Raw genomic sequence first — 14324 nt, 5'->3', positions numbered from 1 at the left:
TACCAAAATGTGACAGAGAGACAAAGTGAGCAAATGCTGTTGGAAAAATGGCGCCGGTACACTTGCACAATGCAGGGTTGCCACAACCTTCAATTTGTAAAAAAAACACACAGTAGCTACAAAGTGCAATAAAGTGAAGCACAATAAAAAAGAGATATGCCTGTATAATGTTTTGTAAACTGCTTTGTTTACTTACAAATTTACAAACATCTTGTCTGCGCAGTACAGTTGTAATTTATTTAGGCAATTACCAACATTTAGGTTGTTTACAAGTTTTTATTATAAGCAAGCCTGTGATCAATAACTTTGTACTTCTATCTTTGGTTTGGAAGATGATTTACTTGGGCTAAATTACTAGAAGTAGAATTGTTGGTATGTTTTTTAATTTTCTGATATATCTACTCAAACTATCCCCAAATGCATAATTCATTTTATTAAGTCTCATGGTTTATCACACATTTAAAGACAATTTGGTAAGCAAAAATGGTACATCACTGTTTATGTTTGCATTTAGTTGCTAGTGATGGTTGAACACTGTCTCACATGTTTAGCGGCCATTTGTGTGCGTGTGTGTGTGTGTGTGTGTGTGTGTGTATTTGGTGAACTGCCCCTGTACTTGTACATATTTTATTGAAATGCTGTATTTTTCTTATTGATTTGTAGGTGCTCTTTAAAATGATATTGATATCCTTTGCTTATCATATAGTCTGCAAATATATACAGATATTCTGCAAAAAATACTTAGTGTTAGTCCTTTGTCTTTCTCTTTTGTGGTATTTTCTGGTGCTACAATTATTTTTTTTCTCTCAGCCTTAGAAAGTCCCTTTGCCCCTTACATGTATATAAATAACCATCTAAATTTTCTTCTTTTATGATTGTATTACATTTACTATTTAATCCATTGCAATGTTCATTTCCATAATGGTGTTTTACAGTTTAAACATTTTTTTCCCTTGCTACAGAAGACAGACCTAACAGAGGAAGTTTCTTTTGTGACCTGTTAACACATGCTATGTTCCTTAAACAGTAAAGCTACTTCATGCTTTTAGCTCCAGTCATGACAAAATGTCCTTTTTGGTGTCCTTACTGTTTTTCACAAGTCACAGTTCATTCTGGGATTTAGCTATTTGATTGTGTGCCCTCTGCTTTGAGTTTTGGTAAGTACTCATACCAAATTAAATAAGACACATTTTCAGGAAGGGACCTTGAGTTTTTGAAGTCCAAGATGGTAAAAATATCTTTTTTTTCCTAAAGACGTTTTTTAGAAGAAATTCTACCACCACTGTTTCATTGATGGAAAAGAAAGTCAACTGGGCCTATAGCGATGGCCCTGAACCTGGAGTCCAGAGATGGACTTTGGAACAGCTATGAACCCTGAAAGCACATGTCAAATTTTGATGTATATGCATTCTTTCTGGGGAGTAGTTCTAAAGCATTTTTTCAATAACTAAAGAGACATCGGACACACAAGACATTACTAGATAGTTAATATGTATTGAGCCCTACGTGCCCAGTTCATTTAAAGCAGTTTACATGTATAAACTCATATAAACTCATAACCACTCTATAAGATAGATGCAGTTATTCCATTTTATAAATAAGGAAAACGAGGCAGAGGGAACTAAATGGCAAAACTGGTGTTTGAACCCAGGGAGCCTGTCTCAAACCCACAGTTTTAAACGTTAACCTAGACTTTTAAGTTAAGAATCAATAGGACAATAAGAATAGGAGCCAAATAGCCAATGGTAAAAAAGAGAAGTAACTATCAAACTTTTTATACCAAAGACTGGCTTCTTGTTCACTTAGCCCAAATGAACAGAAACACAAGTCACAAACACATCCTTTGTGAGAACGGAGACGGTGGAAACTGAAAGAATAACCTGGCATATTCTTAAAACATTCAAATTTACCTTGTGGCCCAGGAGATGCCACCTTTGGGCCAGTGATCTCCAGGTTTGCTTGGTAACGATGTGCATTTTCTGCTTGATTTGATTCTATCTTTTTCCCAGGAGGTTTTTTATGATCTCCTTTGGGTTTCTTTACACGTTTGACCTGGAATGTGATCTGGGAAATGGAAACATGTTAGGGACAAGTGAGACCAATCGTCAAATCTGTCAACGGCTGTGGAAATTGGTGGCTTTAAGAATAACCAGTCCTGTGCTACGGTTAAGGTCTGTCCTTCAGTTTAATTCTTAAGGGTCTAAATGAAAAAATGTTTAGTGAAATAAACATAATAACCTAGCCCTGAAGAGTGTATAGAGGAAACTGAAAATTAAGATGTCTCAAGTGGGCCGTTCCAAATCTCCAGGTTTTGAGTGTGGCTTCACACCTATCCCATTTCCTCTGCTTCTCAGAAGAGCTAGCAATACAGAAGGAACAGGAAATGCTTCCTGCAGTACAATTCCAACATGAAGGCTGACTGGAGTATGGAGTAAAGTAGTGCCACATACCCAGCAGAAACGTCACACTTTGTAAACTAAGAAATCCCTACCCCTGCAAGACCTGGGCTACAATTTCCTAAGAATTAAATTGGCAACTCTTACCCACTCTGTTGCTTCGTCATCTTCACTTCTGCAGTCTCCATAGCAAGAGCTTTTGGCCACTCCATCCTGGGGACCTTTCTTCAGTACCCGTATTCCCTGCAAGTCCAGACGCCGCCCTTTCATCTCTAGTGCTCCCCCAAAGCCGTCCAGAGGCCATGCCTGTTGAAATTCATCCACCAAAGCCAAGATCTCTTCTGACATTTTTGTTTCATCTGAATTCTCCATCTCATCAGAACCATTGCTTTCCTCAACCACTGTACCTGAAATTCAAGTGCCAGCATGTTATTAAAAATTAGTCTTATTTTTTTTTATGGCTGAGTGACATCCCATTGTATATGTGGACCACATCTTCTTTATCCAATCGTCTATTGGTGGGCCCTTAGGTTGCTTCCATATCCTGGCTACTTTAGCGCGCAGTAAACATAAAGGTGCATATAGATACAGATAACAAACTGATGGTTGCCAGACAGGAAGTGGGGATGGGGGACTAGGTGAAAAAGGTGAAGGGGTTATGAAGTGCAAATTGGTAGTTACAAATAGTCATGGGATGTAAAGGCACAGCATAGGGAATATAGTTAATCATGTGGTAATAACTATGTACAGTGCCAGGTGGGTACTAGACTAACTGGGGGAGATCACTTAGTAAATTATATAAATACGTCTAACTACTATGCTGTACACCTGAAGCCAATATAAAATAATGAGTGTCAACTGTAATTGAAAAAAATTAAAACAAGGTTTTACCTTTAACTGTAGATCAAATTTTGGGGAAAGATTTTTTTCTCTAGTTACCGCCCCCACCCCAAAGGAAACTGCATAGTATTCATGCAAGCATTTGAGTGACTCCAATGTTGCTTTTTGAGAAAAGCTTTGGCTCTGCTTAGAGGCACTTCTCTAGCCCACTTTCATAAAAATACCATTCAGCATCTTTGAAAGTCGTAATAAAATATCATCTTTGTCAAGTGGCTTTTGTCAAAAGCCTGGCTGAAAACAATGGCAGCAGTTAGACAGCAGGTAATCATCCGACCCTAGTGAGCATGAAGACGGCTATTTTATACATGTACTTGCTTGAAAAGAAGACCAATGTGCTCTAGATACAGGATATAGATGGCAAAGATGAAGTTTATTATGATATGTTACTTATTTAATATGTGGGATTATTCAAGCTTTATTCAAATAGCACATGAAATATCAGAGCTGCGTGTCCAGACCATATAGTTTGATTGCTTTAAGTGAACAATGATTTGTTTAATGGGAAATTATCCTAATTCCACATGAAGGCTCCCATTTTCACTAACGGCTGACATAAGAAATAGCAATATACTAGTGTAATCTTTTTCCTAAAACGGTTATCAAGATATTTTTTGTTATATTGCTCAAGTTTCTTATGTAAAGACTCCCATGGATGTTTCTCAGGACAATGGCCTAGTAAAAATTCTCTCTTCTGGGGCAGCCAGATGGCTCAGTTGGTTCGAGCATGAGCTCCGATTTGCTTCCCATATGAGCCAGTGAGCTGTGCCCTCCTCCACTAGATTGAAGACAACGAGCTGCTTGCTGAGCTTCCGGAGGGCGGCCAGATGGCTGAGCTGGTTACAGCACAAGCTCTCAACAACAAAGTTGCTGGTTCAATTCCCACATGGGATGGTGGGTTACGCCCCCTGCAACTAAACATTGAAAACTGTGACTGGATTTGGAGCTGAGCTGTGCCCTCCACAACTAGATGGAAGGACGACTTGGAGCTGATGAGCCCTGGAGAAACACGCTATTCCCCAAGATTCCCCAATAAAATTATAAAAGTATCTCCCTCCTGAGAAGTATGTTTCCATCATTATGCGCTAATGGTTACACAGCCCTACAAGTTCCCTCTATGCTTAGGTAACTAGGACACTTAGGGAAAAATTAGTCTGAGTTTCTTTTCTTTTTTTTTTTTAAAGATTTTTTTATTGGGGAAGGGCAACAGGACTTTATTGGGGAACAATGGTCAAATTGTTGTCCTTTCAATCTTAGTTGTGGGGGGTTATGTTCAGCTTCAAGTTGTTGTTCTTTCAGTCTTAGTTGTGGAGGGCGCAGCTCAGCTCCAGGTCCAGTTGCCGTTGCTAGTTGCAGGGGGCACAGCCCACCATCCCTTGCGGGAGTCGAACTGGCAACCTTCTGGTTGAGAGGACAGGCTCCAACCAACTGAGCCATCTGGGAGCTCAGCGGCAGCTCAGCTCAAGGTGCCGTGTTCAATTTTAGTTGCAGGGGGCGCTGCCCACCATCCCTTGTGGGAGTCGAGGAATTGAACTGGCAACCTTGTGGTTGAGAGCCTGCGCTCCAACCAACAACTGAGCCATCCGGGAGGCAGCTCAGCTCAAGGTGCCGTGTTCAATCTTAGTTGCAGGGGGCAGAGCCCACCATCCCTTGCGGGACTCGAGGAATTGAACTGGCAACCTTGTGGTTGAGAGCCCACAGGCCCATGTGGGAATCGAACCGGCAGCCTTCGGAGTTAGGAGCACGGAGCTCTAACTGCCTGAGCCACCGGGCCGGCCCTGAGTTTCTTAATAGAATGCTTTCATTTAAAAAAAAATCTCTATTACTTTTGTTTAAAGTTTGAATTGATGGTTGAATCTCATATTGTATGTTCCACGAAAGTTATCTCCAATCCTTTTTGGAAGTAGATGGGGTACAAAAACAAATAACAAAATGGAATGCCTTCTTTTGTAATAGGTACCCAGTGGACAACCTGAGAGCTTCAGGTTGATTGCTCACAAAATGCTACTCTACATCATCCTGGTTAAGTTATCCCCATAATCTTCAATTGGTCATTCTGGCTTGTTCAGTGATTCAGAACATGGTATAACAAAGGCTCATACTAAGGTCAGGAATCTCATATCCTTATCAACTAGACCTATAGCCATAGTGGTAACCCATTTTGGAAATGCACAGTATTAGTCTCTGAGGAGGCTGGGCGTGAGAAAGATGGCTCACTACCACGGCTAAAAGTAACTTAAAGCTTTGAGCCCTACGCGCAGAAGATTCACATGAAAGATGCTCTGGTGACATCACTATCTCCCATCCCTCATTCTATTCCAGAAAATGGGAAGGTCTGTTGTCAGGCCCAGAGTACCAATGGAAATCTGTTATTCTTTCTTGAAAAAGCTGCAGGGCTCTTCTATTTGTGACAAATGACTACTAAATGTACTACTGTCCTTTCAAGTAAGTTTCTTTTAGATTTTCTGAACCAATCTGTTTGTTTCTATTGCTTATTATTAATAACAAACAAGCATCAAGTAAAATAGGGGTTTGCAAAAGCTGTTCAGACAAAAATGGTTGGGTACTTGTTTATATTAGGTGGCCAGTAATACATATGTAGGGTTGACAAAAGGTTTAATTTTCAGTTTCTATCTTGTCTGTTACTATCTTCCGAATGTCCAACATCGTACCTGGCACAGAAGGCACAGAATGAATTAATGAGAGCTCAGAAATAATTTGGTTTGTGAGGTTCTTGAGACTCTGCTACTCCTATCTTTGCCTTCTCCTGCTGGCAATTTGAGACTTTCTGAAACTCTAAGGTTGACCTTGCCATGTGTTAAGGTACTGTCAACCCAGCAGAACGGTCAGCGTCAGAAAGGCAGGTCTGTCTTTTAGCATAGTGACTGGCACACTATGTCATTCACCAATTTCTCAGTCGCTAACCCAGGAGAGCAGCTCGACAGGGTTGCTCTAGGGACCCCACACAGCAACTTAATTGGAGGAACCGCCTGGCACCTAACTTGTAGTGACACTGTTGTCCCTACTGTTCCCCAGGTTATTTTAGCTGCCTCTCTTTCCTTCTCCCATGGACACCACTGGATTCCTTGCACCTGGTTCCTGAGACATGAAAGGTTTTTTTGTGTTTTTTTTTGACAGAATTGGCCACAGCTAAGAATATGGGCTTAAAGAAAAGTGGCTTTTAGCCAAAGGGAGATTGCAGGTAACTAATTCTCCAGTGTATAGTTAGAACTGCTTATGGATACATTTTGGAAGCCTTAGTTCCTTTCAGTAACTGCTACTATTTAGAAAGCATTCATGTTGTTTAGCTGCAAAGAGTCCCCCAAGGTTAATGCTTCTCTCTGTCCTGACCATTGGGTGATATAAGAGTACTAAAAGGTTCTTAGAGAAAGGGGCTTCCCTTGGTGGAAATCAATATTCAAATCCAGACAGACCATGGAACCTGCTGCAGGCTTCTACTGCTGGCAGCCATTAGGTCTTTGAAAAGGCTGCTGGGGTTAGGGTGACAGCAATCCCCACAAAAACAACACTAAATAAAGGTGAGGAACAGGGATATCATAAATGTGCCATAAGTGAGAAGACAAATAAACCAGTCTTTACTTGTTTGGAGCCCACTATGTGCCCATCTACATGCTATAAGCCACATAGGCAGAACAAAAAGAATATGAACCTCAGGAATCTGACCCTGAGCAATTATGTTAATTTTTAATAAAGTTGAAGACACAAAACTATAAGCATTCAACAGTGAGAAAAAGAGTCCATTTAAATATTTTTTTCTAGAGAAAATATATTCGAGTGCAGTCACAAAATGCTTCCTAAAGGAAGACAGACTATGTGAGGCAAGATTCAGACAGAATTGAGGGCCGGGGAGGGTACTCCCAGTGTGACGACACTAAAAAAGCAGGTAGGCACATGCTCACATAGCCACATACGTACATACTGATACAGGCATGAGGAAGGTATGTGTGAAGGCACTACTAAATTCAAATTAACTAGAAAAAATAAAGAGAGAGATGACATCAGCAAATAAGATACTTAGGGAAAGTGGATGACACTGAGAATGTCTGGGAAAGTCAGGAAGCAGATTCATTGCAAAGGGAGCCTCTTGTTTGTTAAGCAGAATAACAAGATGAGAGCCATAATATTTATGGTTAGAGCAGTAAATCAGTTGGTGTATTTGGGAGTGGGGGGCGGGGTGGAGGAGAGGACAGAGGCTAGAGACCAACGAGAAAGGTATTTCAATAACCTATATAAGAGTTATATAAAGGGGGGCTGACTTAGGGTGAGGGTAAAGGGAATTTTTAAAAAGGGAGGGGAAAGAGGTATGTGATGAAATTTCAATGGAGAAAAACTGATAGAATTTGGTGATTAAATGCATCTAATGGCCATGAATAAGGTAAGTTTAAAGATGATTTCAAGATTTTAAAGCCTAAGATGAAACAGTGGGCTTTTTACTATGTGAATGTTGTTTTGGAATCTGTGACTATGAAAACAGAATGCTATTTACAAAGACAATGGAGTTAGGAAAGGGTGCTAGGATAAAGCGATGGGATTTCAGACGCTTATTCACAAATTCATTCATTTCAGCATTTGTATTCCGAGACCTCCGTGCTGAGGTCTCAGAATACAACAACCCATGGAGCTTACAGTCTAGGCTAGAATGCATGGAGGAACACATCTCCAGACATTCAATAGGCAGTTGGAAATACAGAACTCAGGTTTGGTGAGTGGTCTGGACTGCAGAAGGATCTTAAATTGTGCCTGAAGCAAGAAGAAAAAGTAAATATTAGGCTTGCTGCTTGTGGGACCGATGGTATGATGTAAATGGAAAACACAGAGACTGAGACCCATATCTCTGTTCTTTAATCTTCTTTAACATGTGAAGAGACTGAGCATCTATAGTGAGGCTGATACTAGTTCACGGTTTTTCACATGAATGAATCCTATCCCAGGGTTCTGGAAAAACCTACAGTTGAGTCTGAGCCATGTCAAGTAATCTGTAAAGAATCACAGGGAGGAGAAGTACTGAGAGACAGAGAGAAGTGTGTGTAGCACTGATTAAAAAAGAAAAAGCTGGGGGGCGGGGTGCAAAGGAAATTGAAAAAAGAAAAGAGAAAAAAGAAGTTCAGTACCATCTTGCAATGTTCCAGACACACCTGGAGATGCACAGTTGTAAGTCTGGGCACCTCAGTTTAAGAGATTTTCAAAGCAGAGCACGTTCATCGAAAAGCAAGTTGGCGAAAGTACTCAAAACCATGTTAAATGAAGAAGGGTTGAAGAAACCAGGGGTGACCCCATGGCAGGAAGAGTAGCTCATCTACTGCACACAAAAAATCAGGCTTAAAAAATATTTTGCTAGAATGATTTTGTAGAATTCCAGAGAGATTACTAGAAGCCCTAAAGGAAGTAAAAACATTGGGGGCGGGGGTGGGTAGGAGCAGTAATAGTCTGCAAATAGCTAAGGCAGTGTGATGATTTATGAGAGACAAGACTGACTTTGTTATCCTCAGAGGGCAGGACTAGAAGCAAGTCATACTTGAGCTAAATATTAGGAAACTTCTGAATGGTTGGAAAATGGAACAGGCTACCCAGGGAGAGACCGACATCCTGGCACCTGGAGCAGAAGGGGAAGCCAGGCCATGACTTGGGGACACTCCCGAGAGGGAGCAGAGCATCAGAAGGCGATTGAGAGCAGGTGACTATGTCTGATAAGAAGCAGTATTAATCATCTTGGAAGAGATTTTGATTTTTAGGGAACAGAGGATGAAAAGATGAGCGCTACCTTCAAAACAAAGCAGTGGGACAATCAACAGGGGTAAAGATCATACGTTCAAAGAGATGATCAGCAAAAGGAAGCCCTGCCTTTGAAATGTGACTTGAAACACCTCCTCCACAAAGTCTTCCATGATTCACATCAACAGGTCTGAGGACTAGACTGGTTTCTGAAAGCAAGCAGACACATCCTACCTTTACGAATGGTACCAGAGGAATACACTCCTTCATCTCACAGGACAGAAAGAGTGTATTATGGAATTAGACAAATTTGGTTTCAAATTAGGACTCCACCACCATAGGCCCTTGGGCAATTCTGTCTTGAGTTCTAGTGTCTTCTTTACAAGGCAGTGATCTGTTTTTGAAGTCAGAGTGTAAAGTTTATCAACTTGCTTAAGAATTAATGCATGAACAATGGCATAAAATGTCACGCCAGCAATGAGAAAGCTCAAAAGGTTTAGATTAAATCATTCAGACTAAGGTAGGCAGGGAAATAATTCACTTCCGAGAAGAAAACAATCATGAGTTTCCATTTGCACCAGTGGTGCTTTTCCTCCTTTTAGATAGGCCAGCATCGGAAAAGAAAACAGAGAATCACAATAACCTAGAAAAGCCAATGGGGACTCTTTCTTGTAACAACTCATGCAAATATGGCGGGGCTCCCTTTGAGGGAGATGAACAGAGTTTACTGAGCAGGTACTATGTGTGTACGGGCTTGTGAGGACTTTGGCTCATAAGCAGCCTCTAAGTCTGGATGCAGCAGAACCATGCCTATATTTGCAGACGTGAACAATTAACTGAGTTCCAACTGTGTACCAGACACTAAAATAAGTGTTACCCCAAGTTATTTCATTGAAGTACTCAAAACCACTCTCAGATATTTTTTGATTATTTTTAAATTAATGAGGTAAGAAAAGCTCAGCAAGATTAAGTAACTTGCACAAGATTTAACAACTAATATGTGGTGGAGCCAGGACACAATAACAAAATCTCTGACTACAAAACCTCCGCTCTTCCTTCCACATGTACAGTCTACCGGGGAGGAGTTTGTATGAGACAATGATGTATTAAAGCAGTGGTTTTCAAGTGTTAATCAGAGACACAATTTTCACCCATCCTTAACAAAATGAGAAAGAAAAAAAAGACATGTATATAAAGTTATCACACACACACACACACACACACACATCCAGATACACATTTCTTGGTGTAAATTTGCCAACTATCCAGTTTTGAGAAAGACTGACCTTTATTCTACGATTGTCTTTGTACTTTTTTGACATTAACATGTTCTTTGCTTTATAAAATGGTGATAGCAGATGCTAGTTTTCTTTAAAAATGACCTTACCAATTAAAAAAATAAAACTCTAATCCATCAAATTCCTATTTCCGAGAACCACAGGCAAAAGGATACAGTTTATGGAGTCAGAAGGCTTGAGGATACTTTGAATTATGCCACCTACTAAAGATCTTAGGCAACGTACCTAGCTTTGCTGAGATTCAATTTTCTCATCTGTAACACAGGCTTAGTAATGAAATTCACAAGGTTAGTACATAATTCAGGATACTTTGTGAATTGTAAGTACCAAAAAAAGGTAGTGATTATCATAATAGTTTATGGTGACTAGAGAAGACTTAACTATTTATAGGTTTAAAACTTTCCTCCAAAACTATAGTTTTCAAAAATTCTATAATATCTATGTTTGGCTTTTATTAATAACACGCTATTTGTATTTAAAAAATGAAGTTTTCCTGACTCTGGTAACTGCACTGTAGGAAGCCTGCTGGTAGGAACGTGCTAGCTCACATGACGACCGCAGTCCTCATGGACTTATCAGCAACCAGGGAAATTTCAGAAGAAGGTACTTCCAGAATTTAGACATAGGGGAAATGCAAGTTAGTCCCTGAGAGTGAAATTAGTAAGTGTCATCATGGTATTATGGATGAAATTAGCAACCTGAAACGGAATCCACCCTAAGACACAGTTTGCATGATGCTGAAGGGAGATGGACAACACCTAGTCTTAGCCAGGGAGCCATACTGTCTGTATCCTCAGTATGGGGATAGAACGGAACTACGTGGGGAACATAGAACTAAAGAACTTAACTGAAGCAGTAGGTTATAATTCGTCTCAAGCCACAATGTCTTCAGAAACAAAGAGCAAGATTTTGGTTGGGTTTTATTCTGAGTTGTCCTCGGAACGAAGACTCTCATTTGGTAGTCACAAGTCTTCTGGTCCCTAGGAAGCTGTACTGGAACAGGGACAGTTTCTGTGAACTAAATAAATTATCCCTTAACATCACTCAACTTCATTTGTGTTGGTTCTGAATTTATCAGGCAACCTCATGATGTCCATTTGGTTGTGTGGGTGCCTGATGCCAGAAACAGAAATGTGTCTGTCAGGCACCAGAGAGGAGTAGCTTCCTGGTAAATGAACAAATTGGCCATCTAGGTTAAGACGCAATCTCTTTTGAGTTGGTAAATGGGAATTCATTTCCTTAAAGCCCAATAATTTCTGGTACAACTGATGACACTAGTTTTCTAAACTTGCAAAGGTGAAGGTCACAATTTCCCTTTGAGGTCTAGCTTGCTTCTCTTAGACATAATTTTTTATATATAATTCCACTGAGAAGGAAACACAAGATTTTGTACTTGCTAAATACGTTAATCCAACACACACAGGAAGGCAAATACCACATTTCCTTACTTTAACAAATATTTACTGTACACAGGAGTATAAAGTTACATAGGACACGGTATATAAGAAGCTCATTGTCTGACGGGAGGTAAGACATAAAAGTAACTAATATTGTATGAAATGTGCCTTGACAGAAAGTGGAAACAAGACAGCAGATGGAGCAACTACACGCTTGGAGACCTCTGTGACTGCTTCACAGAGGAGGTGACACTTGAGCTGGATCTTGGAGCTGCACAGGAGTTGTCCATATAAAGCAGAGCACACAGGGGTCATTCCCAGCCTGTGTAAAAACATGGAGGCTCAAAACAGCACGACATGTGAGGCGAATGGTGAAAATTTGTACTTCCTGCTATGTAGAGTACTAGTATGGAGTTCAGTTGAAGGTGAAACTGAGGGGCAAACCGTCACATATCCCACACCAAGAAGTTTGAACTCTTCCTATAAGTAATAGAGAGCCATTGAAAAATTTAAATGTAGGCAACTTACCTGAACAGATCAGGTAACAACTCTTTGGACACACAAGAAATTGGTGATTGCTTCTACTTTTAAATTTTTGTACTATTACATGTATTATCTCTCTCTTGCCTACTCATTCTGGTTCCCTCTTTCCCTCCCTCCGTATCTCTCTCTCCATACAGATTGAAGAAAAAGACTAGATAATAGGCAACCCTATCATGAGGCCACTGCAATAGCCCAGGCAGAAACAAAGAAGGTCTGAATTTAGGCAGGGCAGGAGGAACAGATGGAGATAACAGATTCAAAAGGCATTAGGGACCGACTGGATATAGTGGTGACTGGATATAGAGTTGCAAAGCCATTACCAGAAAGCAGAGTGCAAAAATTAGAAGCAGTTCAGGAAATACAGTGAAAACGAAGACAAGTTCAAGTCTGGATATGTTAAATTTGAAGTGCCTGTGCCACTTCTAGCTAAAGAGAGCACTAAAAAGGCGGAAATGTATCTGGAGTTGTGGAGAATGTCTTAGCTGAAACCACAGATTTGGAGTCACTGGTATACTGAAAGGCACGTGGGACACCAGCAGGTAACACATACAGGGGGTAGGAGAAGAAGACCAAAGTTGAGATCCTAGGTAATGCAACAAATAAGGGGCAAAGTAAAAAAGAAGTGAAGGGAATTGGAAAAGACGTTCTGAAGACAGGAAGAGAGCCAAGAGAAAGTGATACCCGAAGCCAAGAGGAGGAATTTCCAGAAGAGGGGAGTTGTGCAGAGTTCCAAACGCAGTGAAGCAGTGAAGTAGGATGAGTACTAAAATAATCTTTTTGGCAATGATGGAAATGATTGATCAAATCTTTCAATTGTATTGTAGTACAAATACACCTTATCTTGCTTTTTTTTTCAATGAGTTGCTCAATAGTGACATTAAGAAGAAAGACTGGCATGTAAATGAGTCAAATTTGTTCTAGTAAAAGAAGACATTGAGGCAGAGGGGAAAAAAAAAGAAGTGTGAAGAGCATTTTCACGTGATAGCTGGTCTTTTCTGCCTCACCATTGGAGGGTCACCCTCATGATTCTACAATGAAATACATGAATGACTGTTAAAAGAAGGAAACAAACTCGAGAGTAGAGGAAAGCCTAAACTTAAAGCTTGAGAGTTGATTTTTACCCCGGAAGCACAGCTCAGGTCAAATCAACTTACTTTCAAGTCTAAGGACATTTGAGTCCTTCCCTGAATTCTCAACAGAGAATATTGGGTCCTCCTCTGTTCCTGTCTCAAAGGGCTCTTCTTCAGCGGCATCCAGTGACAGTGAGTTGTCAAAATATTTCTGTTTGTCATGGCTGTTGTCCAGGGTTTTCTCATGACAATCACCTCAATGACAAGAGACACAGATACAGCACATTAGAAACATCTCTCTTCCGAAGTCCCATGGCTCAGGGTCCCCAAATATCAAGAAGAGCAGAAAGGTGATAGTGTCAGTTTTTCTCCAGCAGAACACACAAAAATCAGTGAGCTGGACAGATCATTACTGTGAGTCAAGACTTTGTACTGAAGTTTAAGTTTCACCTGCTAGACTATTGTGAGAACCAAATATTTGGGGGGAAAAAACTATAGCAACAAAGATCAAGTTCCAAGATCTCATTCCATTTATAATGAATGTGAAACACTTCCTTGAAAGTCAAAAACATCACGAAAAAAAGTTTTCCTTCTATCGGCCTTTCAAAGATGAGAAACGACCGATTAATATCTGAATAAATCTCTAGATGAATTATAGCAGAGAAATACACCATTTTTGCATCATAGCTTAAAAATGAAAGATATACTAAAAGATAAGGGATTACAAATTAAAAACCAAGGACTTAAAGGGGGATGGTGGTAGCAGAGAAGCCACATTTAAGACTGTAACATCACAAAGGTGACTGCTTCTTTTGGAAAACAAGTACTGGTCACGTAGATAAGAGATTTACCTAAGCATAAATGTCACATCTTGAATGTAACCACAGCACTCTTTGGTATTTTCTGATGTGTATAGTGAGCCTGACCTCTTACTACAATTTTGCCAGTGATGTGAAGACCTTTGGCCCTACAGGGATTGTGTGTTACTAT

The 14324-nt window shown here is 40.2% G+C and overlaps 1 protein-coding gene across 2 annotated transcripts in view; it reads right to left on the bottom strand.

The window, feature by feature from the left end:
- The window catches only part of TTC17 (tetratricopeptide repeat domain 17), a 96479-nt gene that overhangs the window by 22282 nt on the left and 59873 nt on the right, over positions 1-14324 (bottom strand). Inside the window, exons 17-19 of one of the 2 annotated variants that reach the window (XM_019746413.2) lie at positions 13419-13589; positions 2544-2803; positions 1911-2064 (exon numbers count right to left, since the gene is read on the bottom strand). In XM_019746413.2, the coding sequence (XP_019601972.2) occupies positions 1911-2064; positions 2544-2803; positions 13419-13589 (585 nt within the window). The remainder of the gene's footprint in view (positions 1-1910; positions 2065-2543; positions 2804-13418; positions 13590-14324) is intronic. The other variant, XM_019746414.2, reaches the window with a different exon arrangement.

The sequence above is a fragment of the Rhinolophus sinicus genome, linkage group LG06, assembly GCF_036562045.2.
Source record: "Rhinolophus sinicus isolate RSC01 linkage group LG06, ASM3656204v1, whole genome shotgun sequence".
In the NCBI taxonomy this organism is placed as follows: Eukaryota; Metazoa; Chordata; class Mammalia; order Chiroptera; family Rhinolophidae; genus Rhinolophus; species Rhinolophus sinicus.
The sequence above is the reverse complement of the archived record's forward strand: the minus strand, read 5'-3'. Positions and strand labels throughout refer to the sequence as shown.